The 26037-nt window shown below is 45.4% G+C and overlaps 2 protein-coding genes across 2 annotated transcripts in view; one reads left to right on the top strand and one right to left on the bottom strand.

Annotated features, from left to right (window-relative positions):
* Positions 1-26037, top strand: part of LOC126529667 (uncharacterized) — a 246707-nt gene that overhangs the window by 115481 nt on the left and 105189 nt on the right. The window contains exons 3-4 of the mRNA XM_055069943.2: positions 23409-23609; positions 24255-24422. Of these exons, the coding sequence (XP_054925918.1) occupies positions 23409-23609; positions 24255-24422 (369 nt within the window). The remainder of the gene's footprint in view (positions 1-23408; positions 23610-24254; positions 24423-26037) is intronic.
* Positions 3911-8623, bottom strand: LOC126529671 (uncharacterized). The gene is made up of 3 exons (XM_072284291.1): positions 8043-8623; positions 7682-7885; positions 3911-4349 (listed from the first exon to the last, which is right to left on the bottom strand). The coding sequence occupies exons 1-3, from the start codon at positions 8524-8526 to the stop codon at positions 4003-4005; spliced, it is 1035 nt and encodes a 344-aa protein (XP_072140392.1). The 5' UTR covers positions 8527-8623; the 3' UTR covers positions 3911-4002.

Here is a 26037-nt window from a genome sequence, read left to right as displayed (position 1 = left end):
CAAGGAGGCCGACCTCACATGTAAGGTTTGAGTGTCTGCAAGACAGCACCATGCACTTCATGAACCCCGCATTCAGCGCATCTTATGCGGACATTTAACATACTTTTTCATTCCAGGAGAAATGCACCAGCCCTGCATTTATAGCTTACTGCCACGATGCCGCCATGATGTATTGCTATTTTTAACACAGTAACAGCTACACATGTATGTGGGGCAGTGATTGTGGTAAATACGTTCAAAGATAGAGCATCATATTAGGGTATTGGTGATTGTATACTTAATGCATGTCAAGATTACAAAATACATCACTCTTTGTGTCTGTCATACAATGTTCCGCATTAGTGCTTCCCACAGCACTAGTTGCATTTTAGTTGCTATCTGTACTGTGAAAGACAGCTCATATGCTGTTCACCCGTCCTTTTGTGCCCAACTGAGGTGGTGTTTTAGCTCAAGTATGTCTAAGCCACTACAGCAAGTAGGAAGGCTGCACTACACTACAGCACCAGAGAAGAAGACATTGTAGCAACATGCATTCCTCTTAGCATGGAAGAGAAATAGTACCAGGAAGAATGACATGTCTGTCAACATTTATTTTGATCCAGGCAACATGGATTACACAAACACCACTGCACCACAACTAATGCGAATGCAAGAGCTGCACACAGGTGAAATGTACAACTTTGATGTTTATGCAATGCTTTTAACATGAGAACAATAGCACGTCAGGTTTGCAAATATTTATTTGAACTAAGGGATTATGGATAAGTCAGACAGTGCTGCATCACAACTTATGCAAACATAGGTCAAAGAGCATCATCCATGCAACAATGCAGTAATGATGAACATGCAATGTTCTACTCAATATGCTCCATTTAACATCATAGTTACTGGCTGTACATGAAAAGATATTTCACTTCACCGTTCAAGTGGTGCACTGTGCTAAGCAGAGGCATATTTTGTTTTGTCAATACATGTTGCAAAAGGGCACATGTTATTTAGTTGAAGTATGTTTAAAGCACCACAGCACGCCGCCAAAACTATGCTGTAAGGTGCCTTCATGGGCCTGCATTATGCAGCAGGAAGAAGCAGATGTGGGGATATGACTTTCATATTTCTTTGTTTGACTGCCTCTTAGCAGGCAAAAGAAGTAATGCCAGCTAGAATATAATATTACTGAATTCATTTGTGTCTTCTATTTTCATCTAGGGAATGTGGATGAAGAAAGTCCAGCGACAACACAGCAGAAGCTTGATGTGGGCGAGTTGGTTTTGCATATTTGAAGAAAAGAGCGCTACGAAGACGCGGACTAAAGGAGGAACATGTACGACGGACAAGGTGCTACTTCCAACTAAATGTTTTTGAAAAAGCAGGCTTTTCAATATATACAACCTAGAATGGCCCATCGTGACATTCCAACCTCCCCATCTCATTAGAAATGCTATCTCTTTTTCGGTAAGCGTCACTGAAGGGCAGCTAATGCACGTGCCCTCGGCCTTTGCAATGTACAAAGCTTCTAATATCTCCCGTTCTAGTCTATCTCTAGACCGTGCCAAAAACCTGGTGAAGATATGGGCGGCAATTGTTACGTTTACAGTGTTCTGCCAGATGGCCCCCCCACATTATTTACGGCCCAATTGTGCTCACGCGCCCTTTCATTAAAACACCGTCCGGTTTGACCGATATAAACCTGTTGGCAACGTAGGGGTTTCTCATATACGACATTACTTGTGCAAACCGTGTATTGCGCTGCATGTTTCTTAACGCATGGTTCGGGTTTTGCCTTTGTCAGCATAGGGAATATCTTGGCCATCTTACATGGTGCACTGAAGAGAAGATTAACACTGTGCCTTTGCGCCTCCTTCTTGAGGTTGTGGGACACCCTGTGCCAATAAGGAATCACATGTACTCTTCCTATCAAATGGCTTTTTTGTGTTAGTGCCCTCTCTTGCTTGTTTGATCTTTTGAAGAAGCTTATCACAGACGCTAGACAGCAAGAGTGAAGGGAAACCGGCTAGGCGTAGCCTTGATACCTAAATAGTAGCCTAAATAGGCGTAGTCTAGATGGCGTAGTGTAGATGGCGTAGTCTAGATAGGCGTAGCCTAGATACCCCTAAATTGCCAACAGGTTTATATCGGTCATACTGGACGGTGTTTTAATGAAAGGGCGCGTGAGCACAACTGGGCCTTAAATAACAATGCAGGGGGCCATCTGGCAGAACACTGTAAACGTCACAATTGCCACCCGTATCTTCGCGACACCAGGTTTCTGGCACGATCTAGAGATAGACTAGAACGAGAGATATTAGAAGCTTTCTACATTGCAAAGGCCGAGGGCACGTGCATTAGCTGCCCTTCAGTGACGCTTACCGAAAAAGAGATAGCTTTTCTAAAGAAATAGGGAGGTCGGGATGTCACGATGGGCCATTTTAGATTGTATCTATTTAAAATCCTGTTTCTTCAAAAAAACATTTAGTTGGAAGTAGCGCCTTGTCCGTCGTACATGTTCCTCTTTTAGTCCGCGTCTTCGTAGCGCTCTTTTCTTTAAGCGACAACACAGTTGCTGCAAATGTATGAAGACGAACAACCAGGTGATAAAGCTGCATTAGACTTGGATGTGCACACCTTCAGCAACTCTCGTGACCCTGATCAGCGTAGAGCAAGAGGGACGCTCTGGGGAAGGCAAGTATTTGCTGTACGTAGTTGGGCCACATGTAACATACAAATGTTGTGTGGAGTAGTTTGTCATTGCCTATTTACAAACAGCATCTTAGTAGTACCCGTCTCATTTTATCTTCATTTGCAGGTGTAAAAAGAGCTGCCGAGGTTGGCAACCTGGCTTTCTTCATAAGAAGGCTACACTACGAGAAATCGATGGGAGCCATGGAGTGCTCCATAGAGGAGCAAAAGATTGCCCTTGCAGAGCAGCGCCTCAGTCTGGAGGGGGACCAGCTGGAGCAACGAAGGCGGGAATAGAAGGGGCAGCAGCGAATGCTAGACGAAGACACACAGCTGTGGGTTGAAGAACTTGGAAGGCTGCAGAAGCAGCATGAAACAGAAATGCAGGAGCAGAGGGCAGCACAAGAGGCATCCGTTGCAACCACAAGCTCTTGCAGAATAAAAAATAAACGTCCTTTAAGCTAAGTACAGTGCATTTATTTCTTCAATAAGGAAGTTACGAGGTCATTATCCTTGTAACATCATGCCTACATGCTTGGAATTATTTCGAGAGGCATTCCTTGCAACCCAGAGGGCAATTCTTGAAGTAGTACACAAGCTTAGTCAAGTGTTCGACGAAAACTCGTCTGGCAAGGAAACGTGTTGGTGCCAAAAAACGTGCACTCTACATTCTTTATTTTAATTTTATTCCTGGCGAGTGCTCGTTTTTGGCACCAATAGTCAAGCTTCCGCAGAATAAAAAATAGATATCAGTGAAGTTCACCATGGTGCATTTATTTCATCAAAAAAGAAACTTGCAAGGTCATTAATCCTTGTAACATCATGCCTAAATGCTTGAATTATTTTGGGAGGCATTCCTTGCAACCCAGAGGACTCTTCTTGAAGTCATACACAACCTTCTGCAGAATAAAAAATAAACATCCTTGAAGCACAACATGATGCATTTATTTCTTCGAAAAGGAACGTAGAGGTCATTATCCTTGCAACATCATGCCAAAATGCTTGAAAATAACATTATTTCACAAATTAAAGTGCGTGAAAACTACGGCTCTGATGCTGGTGCTCTACCACTGCTCTAGTACTGCATACAAGCTGAATAAAGCTTGCTTTAACAGGTCACACAACATGTAGCATTGGCAAATACGAGATTGTTCAGTGGCTCAAATGGAGCCAATAATTGCTTGACAATTGTAAGTGCTTTCCAAAATACTATTATGGGCTACGCATATGGAAGTTCCAAATGCATATATGTGAGATCCGCTATCCGAGGGGATTGAGGATCTCGAGCAGTGACAGGAACCAGATATTCTGACAGGGATGGCGGTCTTAAGCCAAAAAACATCGAAACATTACTGCCATACAAACATGTATGTTTGCGAGGATTGTACCTATTTTGTACATCTGCGGCATATTTTGTAGAAGAATATTTGGATTTTTTTTAAAGTCCAAGAATGCAAACAGTCTAACAGTCTTGCCGAACCCCGATTCTACGGCCTGGTGGACTGTACTCATGCCCGAATTAAACCTTTGCTGTGTCTCTGTCTGAGAAGAGCCGGCATATGGGCGCATCAGCAGTGGACGTAGTGGGTACGCAGGGTCACCGTAGATGGTGTACGAGGAACCCTGCACCAAGTGCTCAAGCCTGCTGTAAAGGCCGCTGTCTCTCAGGATACCTACAACAGAAGCAACTCTCTTCAGCACTCTGCAAGTACCCAAAGAATATTCTCACAAAGAGCACTAAAAGAGATTTCATAGCTGAAGTGCCTCAACAAGAATATTAATTACAAAACAAAATGGTACATAATGGTTCTTTCTCAATCTTTGTGGCTCATGATATTAGCTTTGAATAACAAGGCCTTGTTAGCTACTATGCATGCCGTTCATCATCATCATCAGCCTGGTTACGCCCACTGCAGGGCAAAGGCCTCTCCCATACTTCTCCAACAACCCCGGTCATGTACTAATTGTGGCCATGTCGTACCTGCAAACTTCTTAATCTCATCCGCCCACCTAACTTTCTGCCACCCCCTGCTACGCTTCCCTTCCCTTGGAATCCAGTCCGTAACCCTTAATGACCATCAGTTATCTTCCCTCCTCATTACATGTCCTGCCCATGCCCATTTCTTTTTCTTGATTTCAACTAAGATGTCATTCACTCGCGTTTGTTCCCTCACCCAATCTGCTCTTTTCTTATCCCTTAACGTCACACCTATCATTCTTCTTTCCATAGCTCGTTGTATCGTCCTCAATTTAAGTAGAACCCTTTTCGTAAGCCTCCAGGTTTCTGCCCCGTAGGTGAGTACTGCTAAGACAGCTATTTACACTTTTCTCTTGAGCGATAATGGCAACCTGCGGTTCATAATCTGAGAATACCTGCCAAACGCACCCCAGCCCATTCTTATTCTTCTGATTATTTCAGTCTCATGATCCGGATCCGCGGTGACTACCTGCCCTAAGTAGATGCATTCCCTTACGACTTCCAGTGCCTCGCTACCTATCGTAAACTGCTGTTCTCTTCCGAGACTGTTAAACATTACTTTAATTTTCTGCAGATTAATTTTTAGACCCACCCTTCTGATTTTCCTCTCCAGGTCAGTGAGCATGCATTGTAATTGGTCTCCTGAGTTACTAAGCAAGGCGATATCATCGGCGAATCGCAAGTTACTAAGGTATTCTCCATTAACTATTATCTCCAATTCTTCCCAATCCAGGTCTCTGAATTCCTCTTGTGAACAAAGTGTGAATAGCATTGGAGAGATCGTATCTGCCTGCCTGACGCCTTTCTTTATTGGGATTTTGTTCCTTTCTTTATGGAAGACTACGGTGGCTGTGGAGCCGCTATAGATATCTTTCAGTATTTTTACATATGGCTCGTCTATACCCACCCTGATTCCGTAGTGCCTCCATGACTGCTGAGGTTTCGACTGAATCAAATGCTTTCTCGTAATAAATGAAAGCTATATATAAGGGTTGGTTATATTCCGCACATTTCTCTATCACCTGATTGATAGTGTGAATATGGTATATTGTTGAGTAGCCTTTACGGAATCCTGCCTGGTCGTTTGGTTGACAGAAGTCTAAGGTGTTCCTGATGCTATTTGCGGTTACCTTAGTAAATACTTTGTAGGTAACGGAGAGTAAGTTGATCGGTCTATAATTTTTCAAGTCTTTGGCGTCGCCTTTCTTATGGATTAGGATTATGTTAGCGTTTTTCCAAGATTCCGGTACGCTCGAAGTCACGAGGCATTGCGTATACAGGGTGGCCAGTTTCTCTAGAACAATCTGCCCACCATCCTTCAACAGATCTGCTGTTACCTGATCCTCCCCAGCTGCCTTCCCCCTTTGCATAGCTCCCAAGGCTTTCTTTACTTCTTCCGGTGTTACCTGTGGGATTTCGAATTCCTCTAGACTATTCTCTCTTCCATTATTGTCGTGGGTGCCACTGGTACTGTATAAATCTCTATAGAACTCCTCAGCCACTTGAACTATCTCATCCATATTAGTAATGATATTGCCGGCTTTGGGTCTCTTAACGCATACATCTGATTCTTGCCAATTCCTAGTTTCTTCTTCACTGCTTTTAGGCTTCCTCCGTTCCTGAGAGCATGTTCAATTCTATCCATATTATACTTCCTTATGTCAGCTGTCTTACGCTTGTTGATTAACTTCGAAAGTTCTGCCAGATCTATTCTAGCTGTAGGATTAGAAGCTTTCATACATTGGCGTTTCTTCATCAGATCTTTCGTCTCCTGCGATAGCTTACTGGTATCCTGTCTAACGGAGTTACCGCCGACTTATATTGCACCCTCCTTAATGATGCCCACAAGATTGTCATTCATTGCTTCAACACCAAGATCCTCTTCCCGAGTTAAAGCCGAATACCTGTTCTGTAGCTTGATATGGAATTCTTCTATTTTCCCTCTTACCGCTAACTCATTGATCGGCTTCTTATGTACCAGTTTCTTCCGTTCCCTCCCCAAGTCTAGGCTAATTCGAGTTCTTACCATCCTATGGTCACTGCAGCGCACCTTGCCCAGCACATCCACATGTTGTATGATGCCAGGGTTAGCGCAGAGTATGAAGTCTGTTTCATTTCTAGTCTCGCCATTCGGGCTCCTCCACGTCCGCTTTCGGCTATCCCGCTTGCGGAAGAAGGTATTCATTATCCGCATATTCTTCTGTTCCGCAAACTCTACTAATAACTCTCCCCTGCTATTCCTAGTGCCTATGCCATATTCCCCCACTGCCTTGTCTCCAGCCTGCTTCTTGCCTACTTTGGCATTGAAGTCGCCCATGAGTATAGTGTATTTTGTTTTCTCTCTACCCATCGCCGATTCCACGTCTTCATAGAAGCTTTCGACTTCCTGGTCATCATGACTGGATGTAGGGGCGTAGACCTGTACAACCTTCATTTTGTACCTCTTATTAAGTTTCACAACAAGACCTGCCACCCTCTCATTAATGCTATAGAATTCCTGTATGTTACCAGCTATATTCTTATTAATCAGGAATCCAACTCCTAGTTCTCGTCTCTCCGCTAAGCCCCGGTAGCACAGGACGTGCCTGCTTTTTTTTAGCACTGTATATGCTTCTTTTGGCCTCCTAACTTCACTGAGCCCTATTATATCCCATTTACTGCCCTCTAATTCCTCCAATAGCACTTCTAGACTCGCCTCACTAGATAACGTTCTAGCGTTAAACGTTGCCAGGTTCATATTCCAATGGAAGCTTGTCTGGAGCCATGCAGTTACATCTTCAATAATTATGGTGCAGGTGCACACAGCATGAAAGAAAACCAATAATCACGTTTCCTTAAAGTGATCAAACATGCACAAAGTGCACTATAACTAAACGTCCTGTGTACCTTTTAGTCTTCAGATAAGGTGTGCAGCATTGTGCTGCATTGCAAAATATTTTTCTAGTAACCACTGTTGCTATGAAAATACCATTATGTGATAAAAAAAAAACATTTTGCAACATAGTAAGTCGGTCATGGTGTACCTACCAGCGTCGTGTCTGTGACCTGGATAGGGGCCGTCAAGATCACACACGATGCCGTTGGCGCACATGACAGATTGATATTTCACACCATGGACGCGCTTATGACCAGAGAACCGTATTCTCTGGTTCACCGATGGCCGGCAGATCGGTCTCGCTGTCCCATCCACGAAGCCCCAGCAGTTTTTAATTGGTGCACCTCTGCGATGCACTGCCTGTAAATAAATGTAGATAATGTAAACAATTACTTTGCCACTCAGGAATTGCTCGAAAAATTTGAGAGTAATCTGGTTACGTTTCGTGCTAGTTTTAGCGAGGCATATCTATGCACTCATGTTCGCGCAGTTAGGTATTTCAATGCACTGTACTTGCCTGAGAAAAACGACCTAGTTCTGCAAGGTTCAGCCACTTGTTATTAGTTAAGTCCAGCAGGTGTCCAAAGTTGTCTTCAATGTGCGTGAGCACCTTTGACACAATGCTTGACAAAGTGGAATAGTGGCGGCCGAACAGTGGCTCCAAATCCCTCCACCTGTTGGGATACGCCAGCCTGCGTAGGGTTATTAGAAGAGCTTCCTCGCCACTTACGCAGACACCCTGGGTGCTTGTTACAGTGTCCGGGATAAGCAGAGACGTGCTCAGGTCTTTGAGGTGTTCCTTATGAAACCTAAACATCCGCCTAAAGTCATCTTCCTGCAGTTCTTCCATGTTAAATAGGCCGTTTACCGACTTATACCGCCGGGGTATGCGCTGTCCATGTCCAAGGAAAATTTCTTCCAGATCACTCCAGCTGAGATCTAGATGGAGTAGCTGCTCAGAAGGAGCACCTACGCGCGATCGACTCACTTTCGGCATGAATAGTGATGGCAAACTCTGAACTTTACGTCGCAAACACGGCACGAAGCACGACTGGCTCTCCGAGTGTTGTCTACTACACGACCGGCTTTATTACTGTGGTAGCCACCCTAACTGTGGTCTACTAGCACGCGCGCGAGGGTGAGCTTGTGGATTAACTTGGCTGGTGAAGGCACGTAAAGTTGGTTACTAAAAACTAAGCGGCAACTAATTGTTTGCTGCTGATAGATTGACCTCTATATCGTAGTTAAGCGTGAAACACGACAATGAAAATTAGCATTATTGTCATAAAATGGTATATTTATTTCATTGTTTCTAATAGCTTTTCTTTGACGCCGTAGTGGCGTTGTCAGCGCAAGACGCTATTCGCAAGCGCGCTTCGCTTATTATTATTATTATTATTATTATATTAGTCCTATTATAAAACAATTCGGCTACATCGGGAACGCACGCTCAGCGGCCTTGGTAATTAGAGAGTTTTAGAATAGGGGCCCCCCTATTCTAAAACTCTCTAATTACCAAGGCCGCTGAGCGTGCGTTCCCGATGTAGCCGAATTGTCGAGATGCAGTTATTTTCATCTTTTCATTTTCATATGTGCTAGCTTCTCTTTTTTTGCTGTCCTTTCATTATCGAGAGCCTTCGTGAAAAACTGGAGATGCAGATGTTTAAGCCCGCCCGCGCCAACCCGCCGCGGTACGTGCAGGCAGCCAAGCGAACGACAACGAAGAGCGTAGCAGGATGCACAGATGTTATGAGCGTCCCCTTTGGAACAGGGCGGTGGGTTGCGCCACCAAACTCTTGCTTTTATACACCCTAATGCCATACCTAGGTTTAAAAAAAAAAAAAAAAACACTATGAACTCTCACAACCAAATTTTCTGAGCCCCTATTGCGAACTTTGCTTTTGTACGTCTCCGTCTTTTTTTTTTTTTGTCGTTTCCCTACTTGTTTACTAAGCTTCCAATCGCCTCTCACTAATATCTATTGCGCACATGTTTACTTTCCCCAGCTCTCGCTGAACCCAAGCGCTTCAAGGGGGCCAGTGGTGCCTAAATCGACCGCTCGGCAGACGTCTTCACATTCTGCTAAAACACGCTCCATCGTTTCCCTAGCTTTACCGCAGCAAGCACTATGCTTCTTCTTCTTCCTTCCTATATCTCGCTTTATAGGTGCATGCTTTAAGGCATCCCGATCTCGCTTCGAAAAGTAATGAGCTTCCCCTTGAATTATCATAAATTGTTATCATAAATGGGGCGCTGCGTGCAGGATGGATGGGTGGATGGATGATTGAGGCTCAACTCTTTGAATCGTGCGGTGGCGGCGCGCGCCACCTAGCCTTCAATGGTACTATATGCATGCATACCTATGTATTTAATCCTTTACTTTTGCTTTGATATTATCCACCAATCAGATAGCCTCCGTTTAGTTATTTCTGCCTGTTCAAAGTATATTTTACTTTCACTGTCTTTAAAACCCAAAGCTTTGAATAGTTCCCCATTACATTCAACTGCAGGGTGAAGTTGTTTACAAGCAAGTATCAGGTGTTCAGCCGTTTCCTCCTTCTGTCCACACGCCCCGCACAACAAGTATATCTCCTGGTATCTGGCTCGGTACGTTTTAGTCCGCAGTACACCTGTCCTGGCCTCAAACAACAATGAGCTTCCCTTAGAGTTATCGTAAATATTTTATTTGGCTGTTTCTTGCTTAAACGTCCTGTATGTCTCTAATGCTGATTTGGTTTGCATCTCTGTTTTCCACATACCCCTCTCTGTCTCCTTACCTGTCCCCCCACTGCTGCCGAAGTATTTGCTTGACAATTTTCTAGTTCGCTTCCTCCACCTTGTGTCAACATTCCTCGTGTATAAGTAAATAAAAACCTTCCTAGCCCACCGCATTTCCCCCATTTTTCTCAATCGCTCCTCAAGTACTACCTTGCTACTAGCCTCTCTGCCCTCGAAAGAAGACCATCCCAGATCCCCCTGCACCCCATGATTTGGTGTCTTGCCATGTGCTCCCAGAGCGAGCCTACCCACACCACATTGCCTAGTTTCCAACTGTTGCCGGTTCTCTGCTCTCATACATAGAACTGCATTGGCAAAAGGCAGGCCTGGAACCATTACCCCCTTCCATATCCCTTGTACTACTTTGTACCTACTGTAGTTCCACAGTGCCCTACTCTTCATAATCGCTGCACATCTGTTACCTTTAGTCGTTACGTATTTTTCGTACTATGTCAGATACTCAATGCCATTATTTATCCACACCCCAAGACACTTGTATTTATCGACTATCTCCAGCGTGGCCTCCTGTATCTTATGCTCGTCGTAAATGTTATCATTAAAAATCATGACTGCTGATTTTTCTTTGCTAAACTTCAAGCCTAATCTGTCTCCTTCTGTACCACATATGTGCATCAATCCCTGCAGATCTTCTGTATTGTCAGCCATTAATACAATATCATCCGGGTGCATCAGTCCTGGTAATGACTGTTCAATCAATTTTCCTTGTTTGAAAAATGATCGGTTGAAGCCGAGTACACTTTGCTGTATTTTGGCCTCTAAACCTTGTAGGTACAGCATAAATATCAGAGGTAACGATGGACACCCCTGCCTAAGCTCCCGCCGAATCATTACAGGCTCCGAAACCTGCTTTTCCCATTGTATAATCACCCGGTTACATTTATAGATATCTTCTAAGCAATTGGTTACTCCATCTTGCACTCCTAAAGTTCCCAGAATGCCCCACAAGCCCTCTTGACGTACGCTGTCATAGGCTCCCTTGATATCCAAAAGCAGTAAGACTGCTCGCAGCGCCCTCTGCGCTTTCATTCAAAAATCGTCCCGCCCGCTCCATACGGAGCAACGTTGATACCTTAGAGTTTCTTATTAAACTCTATGGTTGATACGGAGCGGCGCGCGGACGGCAGACTAGACAATATTCTAGGGACCATACTACGGTGTACTGGAATGGGGCATTTTGTCCTCTGTACAGCAAAACAATTGCAGAACCGGGGACGCTTATGCAATGACGCCACCAGTAGGGCGCTGCGATCTACTGGCGTGCCTAGCGCGCGAAATTGAAACATATTGCGCAAAACGTTCTGTATTTGTGAACTAAAACGCTCTCAAAACAATATAAATTAACACAATTCACAAAAAATAAGCACTACAAACTGTTATAGTATATCAAAACGGCGTCAAAGCTTGCACGTTTACAACCGCAGATCATGCAGTGTTCTTGATCGTCTACTCGTTTCCGTTGGGTAAGCACGCATATGTTCTTAGTATTTTGAAACACGACGATAAGAAGCCCGGATGGAGCACCTGCACTGTGCCTGGTGGGTTGCATGGGATTCCTTTCATGTTGCATCAGCCAGAAAGGCGGTTGCTAGGTTTCACTGAAGAAAACAAACAAATGCGCACGCTCACACACACACGTATATTTAGAACTGCAGCGCTTCCCGTGCACATAATGAATCTGCGAACGCGGCAGGAAAAACCGCACCAAGCAATCGGCAAGATCCGTATGTACATGCATGACCTCCGCGACAACTATAACTGCCAATCCCGGAGGCCCTGTGTTGCACCATTATTTTCCCTCTTGCCAGCAATGACTCCAAGCTGCAGCGACAGGTGGCGCTGCAGTAGACCGGCGTGCTCCAGCACCCCCGGCCGTCATCGCAAAAAGGCTCGTTTTCGCCGCCGGTCAACACACTACCCTATTCCAGTACACCATAACCGTACGAAGCCCGTGACTACTATAAGTACACTGTACCGTGACATTCCCATAGGGACAATGGGGCCGATTTTCGCAGGCGACGCTAGCGCCGCGTGGATTCTAACGGTAGTTGCACTGATACCAGAAAAACGTTTACTTGTAATAGATAATGTTTTGAATATTATTCACTTACAATCTAAATTTAAAAATGACAGGCGACGTCTGAATAATTTCTAGTTGCTTAGAAACGAGAAGGGGATTAACCCCCTTTCTTCTCGTTCATTACATAACGAGGGTCTCGAATCCGGTTACATTGATGCCTTCAGGTAGCATATGTGGTTTTATTGACCAGTTGCCTTCACCCCAAAAAAAGACGGTCCACGTCCGCCGCCAAGGTCTGTGAGTGGTGGCGCTGGCTAACATTCCCAGGGTTCTACTAGAACACATAAATACCCAAGAAAGTGGATGGGGAAACAGCGCCGCGGTAGCTCAATTGGTAGAGCATCGCGCGCGAAATGCGAAGGTTGTAGCCTCTGTTCCCACCTGCGGCAAGTTGTTCTTTCATCCACTTTAATTTCCATTAATTTATGGTTTTTTTATTTCATTTATTAAGGACAAGTAACTTCCCCTATGTTGTCCTTGCTGTCAGTGTTTGTTGGCCTCTTATGATAGTTGCTTAGAAAGTTAGCTGTGTATCGAAAGCGCAGTGATGCTTGCGAAGAGTGCCGCACAGCAGACGGCCGACGCCGGCGTCGTCTGCTTCTGTTATTGCTCGCGCTGCCCGCTTGCTTTGGACAGGTATATCCAAATATATATATATATATATATATATATATATATATATATATATATATATATATATATATATATATATATATATATATATATGTTCTTATTTAGGACTCAGAATTAGCATGTACATTAACCTTTGAAGGTTGGCACTGCTACATAGGCCGAATGAAACCACGACGCTAATCACACTAACTTGCTGCTAATAAACAGCTTTGTTATAACATCATTGATGTTTAAATGAAATTAAAAACACGTGAACAGCGTTGAAGAAGATATACTGGTGCGTAACATGCACAATTGTTTATGTGCAACAAGATACTACGTACAGCCTTGCCACACATTTCTGGTGAACACAAGCTGTCCGCCGCTTAATGAAGAAATACATCCGACCACATAAAACCGTTGCGCGCTGGTATGTTGCTAAAGTTCCTCCACTTTTGTAGCTGAAGATTTCACGCCACTTCTTTCACAATATTCATGAACTGTAACTTGATTTTAGCCAGTGCCTCCTGTTTGAGCAGAAACGCGTAGCTTTCATAAGGGTGAATTCTGTCGCGACTGTTCGTCTTCTGGTCCGGAATGCCTGCTCTCTCTCTTGCAGTTAACCACTCGAGGAGTCACGTTATAAAACTTTTCAGCGTTTAAGCTGAATTTGCTTCGAAAAGTTTATAATTTCAGATAGAAATGTTTCCTGTACGTGCTAGTTTGATGCGTCGCAAATAAAGTTCACATAATAAAGGCTTATCTGGCGTTTCGATCATAGAGTTTCTCATTATAACACCTAGAGAGAAATCTGGCGCCACCGTCTATGGGAGTTTCCTAAGGGGCGCTGTGCCGTGATGGAAATGACTAACCTTCTACCTCTATAGTTTACGTGTCTGCTAGGCTTGTGTTGGCTGGTGTTGTAAGAGGCTTCGTCTAAAACGTGGATATGGCTACACAAATAACGCGTTCTTAAAGTCTTCATAATATGTTTCCATTCACGCATATAACTTCTTCCAGTGAAGTTTACTCACCTACAATGCATAACCAAACGAAGGAAAGCAAGAACAAACGACAAACTGTTCCAAAGCGAGCAAGAATCTTGTCTGTCCTCCAACTTTAGCGGCCTGCTGATACTTTTTACGTATCATATAATTGTACATGCAATAACATGTTCTCATAGTTAAACAAAACATGTTTTTGTGTAATAATAAGGTTAAAACAGCTTTTTACGTGCTGTTTTAGTAGAAAATAAATCATTGTGACAGACGGAACGGTGCTTGCCAGGCAAGTCTTTAAGGCGTCCTGGCTCTCCGGGGACGATGCCAATCCGAAGTCACAATATACCGGCATTCCCTTGCATACTCTAGTTAGTGTCTAGAAAGCACAAGGGTATGGTGCCTTTCTAGCCACCATACCCTTGTGCATACCACAGCGCAGCAGCGCCAGATTTCCCTCTAGGTAATATAGTGAGAAACTCTATGGTTTCGATTAGCGTTGCCGGCGGTGCGCTGTCGTCGTTTCTATGGTGGCGCCACCCCAAGGCTTGGACACGAAACACTCCACATGCCACAGGCTTGACCATACTACAGTGAACTAGAAGGCTTTCTAGTGATGCGAGCGGCTTCCTGGGATCGAGCCTTTCAGCGTGGAATGATGCGGCGGCGCTGGCGTTGACCACTCTTGGCAAATGCCGCCTGCCGCACGCAGCAGCGCCTGCAGCGGCGCAGCATTATACTGAATGGGGTATCTTACGAGAAACTCGCTAGCCGGAACTTCGGAAGGAAAAAAAGAAAAACGTTAATATACGCACACAAAACGAGGAAATATTGGCGTGTCCCATGTATCAGTACGAAGCTGTGAACAAAAACGGGGCGCGTTGGTTTAGCGAGTTCGCTGTATTGCAGCTATTGGGGGCGAGGACTTGCGGAGTCGCCATCTGTCGGAAGCGCCTCCCTTGCGTAGTATGAGGGATCACGCGGTGCGCTCCTCATAGGTTTCGCTTACGGCGCTCTATAAAAACATCACGCGACAGCCCTCCTGGACATTTGTGTAAGTACTCTCAAAACGAGGGAAGTTTTTGACTGTCGATATAATAACCTTGGGCAAACTGAAAGCACAGGATCGTAAATAGACGGAGCTCTTTACCGAATACGTGCAGTGGACGCCACTGCGCGGGGTCGCCGCGATTGAGTCTCCCGAACCGGCTTCTTGCGTGAGAGGTAGGCAAATGCCGAGAGTAAACTATGTGAAATGTGTTCTTACATATAGTGGGTTGTCCGTATAACCAAATTGAGCATAACAGAATGAAGCCTCAATGCAGCGATCGCACGGGTTCGCAGCGACCGACCGCACGTCTGCATGCATGTCCGCGCACAATGTTTTGCTTTCGCTGTGAGCGCGTTTTCGCACCGTGCCGTGAGCTTTAAGCCGCAGAATATGAGAATTTGACAGTACACAAGCAACCATTGTTGCGTGTACCCTATCAAAGCTGTTCATTCGTTATAGAGCCTTCGACGCATGTGACGACTGCGATGGGCCGTTCTTCTAAATTCTTTTTCTTCTAAATTCTTGGACGTTTCACTAGTATTTCTCAAGTTGCGTCGCACTGTATGTTTATCAGTCTTCTCAGCGTGCAATTTCCCGCTGCCTCTTTTTCGTAATCCAGTGTATTCATAAAACAAATATGACCATATGTCATGACCTTTTTTAATGTGCTTCTTAGCGCTTCCTTTCTATTCCAGTGAACTTGCCAGTATCTATAGCATCAACAAGTTCATAGACCAAATATTGTCATCACTTTAGCCGGGCGCGGGCGAGCGTCTCAGTGCGCGTTTTCTGCTACTCACCGAACATCGCAGTCCCGGCGCAGTAGCAGAAATCTTCCTCGCGTCTGTGCTTGCTGCATACCCGAGTTGCAGCCGATGGCTGTCTGCCGGTTCTAAGCTTCACGCAGCTCCTTGTCCTGCGGCTACGTGTGAATAAGGCTGGCACCGGGCTCCGTTGCGTACGTCCGGCACTGCGGCACCGAGCAGTAGCCTACCATGCTGCACGCCTCCAAAGGCAGCCACTGCCTATTATAGCACTTTAAAATGTTGTCAAGCAGACATCCAAGGCGGTAAAGCCTCACCACTTAATCAGAACTGCAGCGCAGCTGGTACTTTAAACTTTCGTTTTCAGCTCGCTTCGGCGCTTCCGAAGCAGCCGACGCGGCCGCTGTGTCCACGTGATCCCTCATGCCACGTCACGCCGACAGTGGTGCCTGCTTTTCCAATGGTGGAGCTCGCCCCCAATAGTTGTTCAGCTGTTCGTAAGGAAAGCGCATCCACACGGATGCGCTCGGTAATGGGAGGTGCCTGAAGTATATTTAAAACAGCTTGGTTGATTACTTCAGTGCTATACGTAAATTGAGTTGTTATAGTAACCCGCACCGCTATTTGCTTGTGAGCGCGCTCGGAGGCGCGTCACGTATGAATGGCCGGCTGGTCATGGCCGTGCAGCCATCAGACATCTATCATATTTCCTTACACCCATTTTTTTTTTCACACGTGTTCTGTTCTCTGTGCAAAATGACTGCATGCATGCACACTGAACCATCTCTTTATTTCAACAGTTCCGTGCACGATATTTGAACGAAAGAATTAATGAGCATGATTATAATGTTTCAAAAGCAGTCGCCGGACATCTTGGAATACATTGTAGAGATAGCGGATTGTGAGCAAATATGGCAGCCGAATGACGCGAGAGGTAATCGAAGCCGCTGAGATTGCGCGTGTGGGAAGTATGTGCGTAAGCATGCCTTCCGTCTCCCTTAGTGCAAAAGAAATAGATTTCCTCACGCGCTAATATGAAATTTTGTATCCTCGTTCCTTTTTTTTTTTGCGATGTCGAGTGCAGCAAAATTGATCACGTGACAAAGCCGGCTTGGCATTGGTAGATGGCCCTGTTTGTAAAGTTTTTTGCGCTCTCCCCCGTTTGGGTATCTTCCTGTATTTATTCCGCTGACAAGGGAATAAAACTATTGTTGCAAGTAGCGCTCTGTGGTGTGTGTTTCTCTTCTGTGTGTCTCGTCAAAATGTTGCGCAATCCAACCTCTAATTTGCTATGGTAGTGACTACAGTGACGGGGCCCGGTACTTTAAAATATGCACTACAGCGACGGAGCCCGGCACTTTAACATCTGTACTACAGTGACGGGGCCCGGCACTTTAACATGTACACTACAGAGGCGGGGTCCGGCTCTTTAACCACATTGACATATGACAAAAATACGAACATATATATGGACATGTTGATATAAGAACGGTAATCGAGGTCCCGTGACCATGATCGTTTATGACAAAACGTGGAGAATAGCGTTATTGCGATTTCGCTAAGTTCCATGTTTGGGGCCCTCCTGCATACACGATACATTTTTGTTGCACATGAATATTTTCTCAGCGATCAGTGATCAAATCTCGATACATCTTGCGTGAAGGTTGGGCTGAAAAGTGGCTTCTTCGTAGCGCGTAGCTCGTGGAGAAATGTTTAGGAATCTTTCCCAGAATAAGAAGACAACAAAAGAAATAGTGTTTGAAACAAACAAGTTGTTAGGCCTACATGAGAAAATACTCAAGCATGACAAAAAAAATTGTGCATGTAGGAGGGCCCCAGACTTGGAACCTTGCGAAATCGCAAAAATAGCATGCTCCATTTCTTGTCATATAAAACGTTTTCCCAAGAAAACTAGAGCATTTCCTTTGTGTCGGCATATTCGCCCATCACATATAAAAATTCTCTAGAAAACAAGAAAATGGTAATGGGACTTTGATTAGCGTAATCTGAACACGCCCATATTGAAAAAACTTTGCATAATTTCGAAAATTTCACACAATTCCGACAAAACCACACCTTACTTTTTGGCGCAGATGTGACAGACACACATTTAAAGTGCTGCCACTTCAGGCACGCGTCACACCCAATGGCGTTATCATGAACCCTTTGCCGACATGCACTACATGTCCACAAAATATGATTACGCTTCTGAGTAATTGTTGCAGTGAGCGCGGCCCACCCATCATCGGTGAAATAGTTCCGAATTTCACCTATCTCAATTCTGTCGTCCAGAACTGCTGAAGGAACTTTCTCAGGGGCGACTTCAATTCCTTTTTCACCAATCTTGTGTCCCCTGATAGCTTTTGGAGACATGGAACAACGTACCCTCCAAAAAAAAGCACAAAATTTCAGCAAGGTACTACAATCATATTTATTAGCTATAAACCACTGATTTGGTGCCTGTATTCCTGCTTGGCGTTCTCTTCTTTGCGGTTTGATAATTTATGTAACTGGTGATAATTGTTATGCATGGTGTAAAAAAAAAATTTTTTTCTGTTTTTGATGAGCTAATGTGTTGCATTCATCCTCTGCATTGATCCCCCTATGCTTGTACCGAATGTGTATTATATTTCGCATCCGGACCCATCCGCTAGCTTGCGCCTATTGAGTCCAACAGTTCTTTGCGTATGCACTGTAACACCTATGATGATGATAATAAAGAAAGAAAGAAAGAAAGAAAGTTTACTAGAATGGAAAGGGAACGGTACAAAGCGCATTAAAGAAAGGCATGGCATATGTTAATGCTTGTGTAGCACCACACAATGAATACTGTACTGGATTAAGAAAAAGAAGCAGCGGGTAATTGCTCGCTTAGAAGACCGATAAGCATCCAGTGTGATGCAACTTGAGAAATAATGATATTGAAGCTTCGGAGACTTTAGAAGAAAAGAAAAAGAAAACACTGAATCATCGCGACGGCACAGCGCAAGCCGCCGTATAGACGTCGAAGTCCCTAGCTATAACGAAATTATTTTTGAACAGCTCTGATAGTGTACATGCAACAATGGTTGCTTGCGTACGGTCAAATGCTCATATACTGCGGCATAAAGCTGATGGCATGGTGCGAAAACGCTCTCGCAGCAAAAGCGAAACATTGTGCGCGGACATGCATGCAGACGCGTAGTCGGTCACCGCGAACCCGTGCGATCGCTGCATTGAAGCTTCATTCTGTGATGCTCCATTTGGTTATACAGACGGCCCACTATAAAAACTTATTTCACATAGTTTTCTCTCAGCGATTGCTACCTTTAACGCAAGAAACCGGTTCGGGGGAATCGACCGCGGCGACCGCGCGCAGTGTCCCAGCTTACCGTACGTAGTAGGTAACGAGATAGCGTCTGTAAATCATCCTGTGCCTTCTGTTTGTCCAAGATTATTATTTTAAAGGTAAGTTGCTTCTGTCATTTCGAGAGTACTTGCAAAAATGTCCAGGAGAGCTCCCGCGTAGTATGTTTATTTAGCGCCGATACCCAAACCTAGCTATGCGGAGCGCGCCGCGTCCCCTCAGACTACGCAAGTGAGGCGCTTCCGACAGATGACGACTCCGTAAGCACTCGCCCCCCATTAGAGTTTTTGCAGAAACTCTATGCTCGCCCCCAATACCGACATCGTTATAGTGACGGCCCCGTCGCTACAGTGTTGTTAAAGTGCCGGGCCCCGTCACTGTAGTCACTACCGAAATACCATTTGCTGTACCAACACGCCCAGTCTTCAGCCTTACCAAACATGGAGGAAGGAAAACTTGGAGAGGCCCTACCCCGTCCGCGCGCTAGGAGAAAAGTGTAGAGGAAATTACGTAGTAGGTTCTCTTTTTCTGTGCAGTTTTTCTTTTTTATTTCTTTTGCTGTAGCATATTGTAGCAAAATATTCGGACTTTCGAGTTGTTTTTTTATTCGAGGACCGCATACCGAATAGGACGATATTGACACGCGTACTTTATCTTTCTCCGGTGACTGCTTCTGACTGGGTAACAGATGTTACACGTTATCGGATTAAAAATTAAATTATGGGGTTTAACGTGCCAAAACCACTTTCTGATTATGAGGCACGCCGTAGTGGAGGACTCCGGAAATATCGACCACCTGGGGTTCTTTAACGTGCGCCTAAATCTAAGTACACGGGTGTGTTCGCATTTCGCCCCCATCGAAATGCGGCCGCCGTGGCCGGTATTCGATCCCGCGACCTCGTGCTCAGCAGCCCAACACCATAGCCAACGTTATCGGATCGGCGCAGGACGCGCCGGCACCAGCGATTACGCCGAAGCCTTCGACGGGTCACGCGCTTGACCCGCTGATCAGATTATCAGATTTGCGACGATCACCGACTTTGCTCGTCGCTATCCTTGTGATTGAGTGTTACTTGTTTTGCTGGGCACAAGCTAGCCCAATAAAGAGTCAAATTTGTAACAGTTTTGACACTGTCGTTCTTCACCGTCACTACAACGTGACATGGTTCGATTCGGTATTTGAAAATTGCGAGTAGTTGATCAACCATATCAAATAAAGGAAGTGTACGCAAGATTGGTGACGATTATGGTTCGAGTACAAGACTCTGAAAGGGTGGGACATTTCTTTAGAACGTACCGTGCACGCACGCGCAGAGTGCCACGCGTCGCGCTATGCCTAAATGTCATCTTATCAGCGTCCTTGTATTCGATGTGTTTCCTGGCACGTATGCCGCAGGAAAAAAATTAAAAGCCAGGAGCCTAGTTCCGGAATGTCGTTTCTATTTCTGCTGCCGCGCCAGAAGTGTGCCCGTTTTCGACCGTCGAGTCGCTTCCTCGTGTGCTTGCCGCTCAAGACGCTGCCGTCGTTGCGACCGCCGTCACGCCACGGGTGGTGCCCTTCCCGGTCGCGTTGTCACCGCCGACGCCTGTCGCCGGTTGGCTGCCGCTGCCCGTTGAACGACCTTGCGCCCCGTCTCCGTGTTCCCCCGTTTCTCGGGAAAAAAAAAAAAAAGAAGAGGCGTCGTTCGGAAGCTTTCTTTTTCTGCTTCCTTATGAAGCATACTGATGGAAGTTCCTCGAAGCGCGAAGTCCGCCGTTTCGCTATACATGTACGTACGCGCTGTTACAACGGTAGTGTAGCTGAGGCACGCATAGTGTAGTTATTAGTGGCAGATTTGAGTGCTGTTTTGCAGTAAATGTAGAATGGTTCAGCTCAGTCATATTCTCTAGCACTCATGCGCTGGTGAAACCTGCTCAAGCCCAGTGTGCATTAGGATCTAGCGTGTGTGCGCCTGACACAGTGAACAGGGGGGGCAATGGCAAGAAGTAGCATGGTTAAAGCGTTCCGTTTGGATTTTTTAGCATGTGCTCCCTTGGCCAGTCGCGACGGTAATTATTACTGAAAGTGCACTCTAAGATTCTTTCAAATCCGTGCTTGGTTTCCTCTAGATTGCTTTACCACAGAGACATATTTTAAAACGACTTCAGCTAACAATTAAAGACAAGTAATTATGGAAGTTAAAATACCTAAATTTCTAACTGAAGAAATCGTCATCAACCGTAATATGAGACCAAAAACCTGCTATGTGAAGAGTTGGTAACAGTTTCTAGAATTGCAAAAAAAAACTGATGTTGTTAGTATCTACTGAGTAATAAAGATCGGCCAGTTTTACCTACAAAACCAAATCTGAAATTCGAAAGCACTGTAACGTTCATACCCATAGCACACCCTCATGGGGGATGCACGTTTCCATTTTGCCATCAGGCAAACATGAAAAAATTTTCGACATTGTGTCGCCCTTGTCATGACTTCACCATGTACGTAAAATGCACTATCTTAATTGTAGTACCCATAAGAGCGTGTTCCCTCCTGCGAAAGCTGTCCAAGATAACCAAATGGAGACAACGAAAGCATTAAGATGTCATTAGCTGCAGCTGAAATTACGCAAAGGTTGCAAGTTTAGTCCCCACCAGTGTCAAGTTATCTTCCACTTTCATTTCCCTTTCACTATTTTCTGCATTTTAATTTCAACCACAGCTAATGCTTTCCTTGGCTTCATTGCCGTTGGCTTTATATGGCTAAGATTAACAAAAAATCGTGCCCCTCCATCTCCTTTAATCTCATTTAAGATCATCATAGTGGGTTAAGCTACAATTCGTGACTGTTAGGTCTGCATACTGTGCTTACTGTAACTCTGTAAAGCTATCAGGGAGGTCATATTGGGCTAACGGAATCACTCATTGAGTCATTTCCACTGTTCTGGCTCTGGAGCTAGATGTATGGCATAAAGAACTTTATTGGGTCCTGAAGGTCAACCCTAGGTTGACGCGGGCCACTCCCACATTGGGACTGTCAGGCCGAGCTCTTCAGCCACATCGCGGGCCTTCTGCACTGGAGCTGGATGTCAGAGTGAATTTTTACACCAGAGTTGTTTTATGCCGAAAGATAATGTTGTTGACTCCGTGTTCTCAGGAGAAAAAATAAAAGCAGTGTTGTATCATCCAGTGTCATTCCTTGAAACTATCATGTATGCACCTCTGCTGAGTGATTGATACTGAGTGATTGAATCAATCAACTTGTTGGGTATAGCATAGCAGAGCAACACAGCAGGCAGGTATCGAAGGTACCATTCCTGAGGGCTATTCATTCACGTATTTTTGCGTACGGGGAGGCTCTTTAGTATGCCAACCAAAAGCCCAGCACACGAGCCTCATTGCATTTCAATCTAGTTGCAATGTGGTATCTGTGGGCAGTAAAAACCGAGTCCACAAGTCAGCGTTCATCATCAGAATGAACCACTATAGCGGATGAAGCTGTGATGAACGCATTGGTAATGTCTCGGGCTCATCTGCTTCTCTTTCTTTTTTAAATGAAAATAGCCTTCTTAGCTTACTTCAGCCACTTTGGATCTATCAGCCTCTTTGCATCACTCTTCAGTGAAAGGAAAATCCTTTAAAATGTTTACAGTGCTGGCCGGAATCGAACTTGCGTCGCACAGGTTGCTCAAGCGCACCTGCCTGACAATTTAGCACTGCTAAATTCCTCATTAGTTCTGAGCGTTAGCGCGCACTGGCACGCCACGCGTCTGGGAGGCCACGCAAAAGGAGGGAAACTTCGCGCAGACCTCACGGGCACCCCGCTAGGTGGCGCAGCTTGTCCAGAGGGCAGCGTGCGAGAGGAGCCCGTCTGGAGTGCACGGCCGACACATGACGCATTTTAGCGGTGGCAACACAGTGCGCACATTGCTTGATTGCTAATTACATTAATGTTCACAGTCATTGTAAAATGGTTCCTACCATTTCCCCCCTACCAACGTTAACACTGGGATTTGGCGACATCATTCCTCCGCCTGTTTTAATTTTTTTTCCCATACAATTTCTGAAGCCACCTTATCCCCCCCCCCCCTCCCTGTGAAGCACCTCACCACAGGGGGCCGCAGCCCACCTATGAGAGCCAGGGGGCTATTGTATGGGGTCGCAGTCTCCCTCTTCACCAAAAGCTGGCAGCTCCACAGTTGTTTGGGAAATGCTTGCTAAACAGTGGCCGCTGTTATCGCTTCTTCCCCAACTAGGAGCTGCTGGACCTGGTGTCTGGCCTCCAGTCAGCCATGGCCGAGGAGCAACGGCGGTTCGATGCCCTGGGACTGCAGCTGCAGCGGCTGGGCGCACAAGGCGGCGATCCTGAGGAGCAGAGGGCGCTGTCTGCTGCATTGTGCGCCTCACAGCTTCGCCTTGCACGGCTCTGCACCCGCAACATGCGCTGTTTCGCGCAGGTATTTATGATCCAGCACTCAGCAATGTTCCGCAATTCTCAAATTAATTGTTAAATGTTAATATTGTTAAACACTAGATTGATGTTCACAGTCTGTATTCATGTAACCAGTATGTGTTGTAATGCGTTACTGTAAGCTCTTATTTCCTACATTTGTTTACATATTTGATTGTTTTTTAAACGTTTCACATATGTATTGCCCTCCTGATATATATGCTCTAGCTCAGCTGAGAGCAGCAGTATTGAAAATAAATAAATAAATATATCTGTGGTGTTCCACAGGTGCATAAAACGTTTCAGCAACATTCTGTGTACATAACTTCCGCTTGCCCACTTTTGACTTCTGTAAAACTTGAACGTGCAGGCATTCTTTCTTTGTCTGAACTCTAGGCGAAGGCAGAGACTAGGCATATTACGGAGGGGCATGCAACGCTTTTTGAACGAGCTGGCCTGGTCATTTGATAGTGTGATGAAATGTTGAGCATAAAATTATCTCCGTATTCACAGCTGGCAGCCTGCAGCTTCATTCTGAATATTGTCTGCTTTTCCTTCAACCTAAATACTTTATCAGCCTAAACCTATTTGGTGATACTCTTTGGCATCTGTCGAACCTCCTTCACTTGTCTGTTCTTCGATCTGAGTGCAGCAAGCGATCCAGAAGAAGGAGGGTGAATCTCGCGCCACAGGCAGCACCAGCAGCGGCGGCGGCAACAGCAAACGGCTGCGGGAACCTTACCGCGACCAGGTCACCACCGAGCTCTCAACATCGCCGCTTATCCGGCGGAACCTTCTCGACATTTCTGACTTTGATGAGGCGAGTGGTGGCAGTTATGCATCAGTCATCTCATGAACTTATTTTACTCATTGCCTTTTACGAAAGACTGAAAAAAAAATGTCGCTTGTGAACAAACCAGACGAAAAGCATAAGTTTCAATAGACTGTTTGTTAATCAGGATGTCTACCAGCCGGAAAAACCGGGAATTCTCAGGGATTTTCAATAGTCTGGAAATACTCAGGGAAAACTCGGGGAATTTGTGCTTCAATCAGGGAGAATAAGCTGTAATTCTATTCAAAGTGAACGAAAGTGGCGGAAATGCTGGCTGAGTAACAGAGAGGAATCATAACGAATCGTCTTTGACGCCATGTCGTCGGCTGGAGGAGTTGGCAGTGTATAGTCAACGACCGACTCACCGGACACCCGATAATTTTGACAAATTCGCGGCACCACCACCTACCCCGGGCCGTAGAGTCAATGTTTAAAGGGCAGCTCGGGCGTTTTTTTAACCATGTCATGGCATTGACAGACCTGTCACTGGTAAGGTGGTTCAATTTGCTTAGAAATTCAGCAATAATTTTCAATAAACAATAAACGAGATACCGAAACCAAAACAGGTAGCTGCTTTGCGTGACGTCACGATGAGTCACTGGCGTCAGATCCTACACTGCCATAATGTAAACACGTAGGAGGCGTGCTAAACACGCAGTACACGTGGCGCTAACGCCAAAGGAGCGAAGCTGATGATGTCTCCTGACGACATAGGGAGCTTTTACAGAGTTTCCGAACTAGACAGCGGCGATTCAAGTGACGATTTCAGTGACAGTGGCGGTGTAGTCTCTGACGTCACAAACACAGGGTGGCCAGTAGGAAGTCATGAGTCGGGAACGCAACCAATCTTTAAAATTCAGTTTCAGGAAAACTAAATGACTTGTACCCATATATAGCACAGAAAATCAGAAGGCGAAAGAGAAGATATATTCAAAATTTTGTTAGGATCAGTGCACATCGAAAGATTGCCGGAGTTGCCCTTTATAAGAACGTCTGAAATTTCGGATGCAACAACCCTTTGCCGTCTGAGTTTCCGGACTTTTTGCCGTGACTGCCGGTCCGAAAGGGCATTAATCAGACACCACCGCCGCCATTTTGATTACGTCGCCGCCTCGAACCGGCGCTCTCGCACGCAGATCTGCTGACAGCCGTAGCCACCGCGGCAATGCTAGGCCTAGCTGCTTCGACATTCGCTATTAAGCTTCTTGCCGTTCGGTGCCGTGTTTTCATTGAAATAATTCGCCCCTGTCAGCAATAGCAGCGGCTCCGCCTTGTGGTCCTCGCGATTGGCTTCGAAGCTCGGAAAGCACGGCGCGTTACATAATGCCGGTCCCCAAAAGTCAGCTTCACCTCAATACAGTGGTGTTACGCGTTGAAGCATACGCCAAAGTATTGCGGTGAAACATGACGAGCGTGGGAAGAGGCAGTTGTCACGGGACACACAGTATGTACCCCTTAGTTATACATACGTGCACCCGCCATCTTCTGTCACAGCACTAGCACCGATATGCATAATAAGGAAGGCCTTCAGAAATTTTCGGGCGTGCTTGTGGCGATTGAGCCTTTAAGGGCAGTAAAGGGCATGCGTAAACTTTTTCGAACT

The sequence above is a fragment of the Dermacentor andersoni genome, chromosome 9 (assembly GCF_023375885.2).
Source record: "Dermacentor andersoni chromosome 9, qqDerAnde1_hic_scaffold, whole genome shotgun sequence".
In the NCBI taxonomy this organism is placed as follows: domain Eukaryota; kingdom Metazoa; phylum Arthropoda; class Arachnida; order Ixodida; family Ixodidae; genus Dermacentor; species Dermacentor andersoni.
The sequence above is the reverse complement of the archived record's forward strand: the minus strand, read 5'-3'. Positions and strand labels throughout refer to the sequence as shown.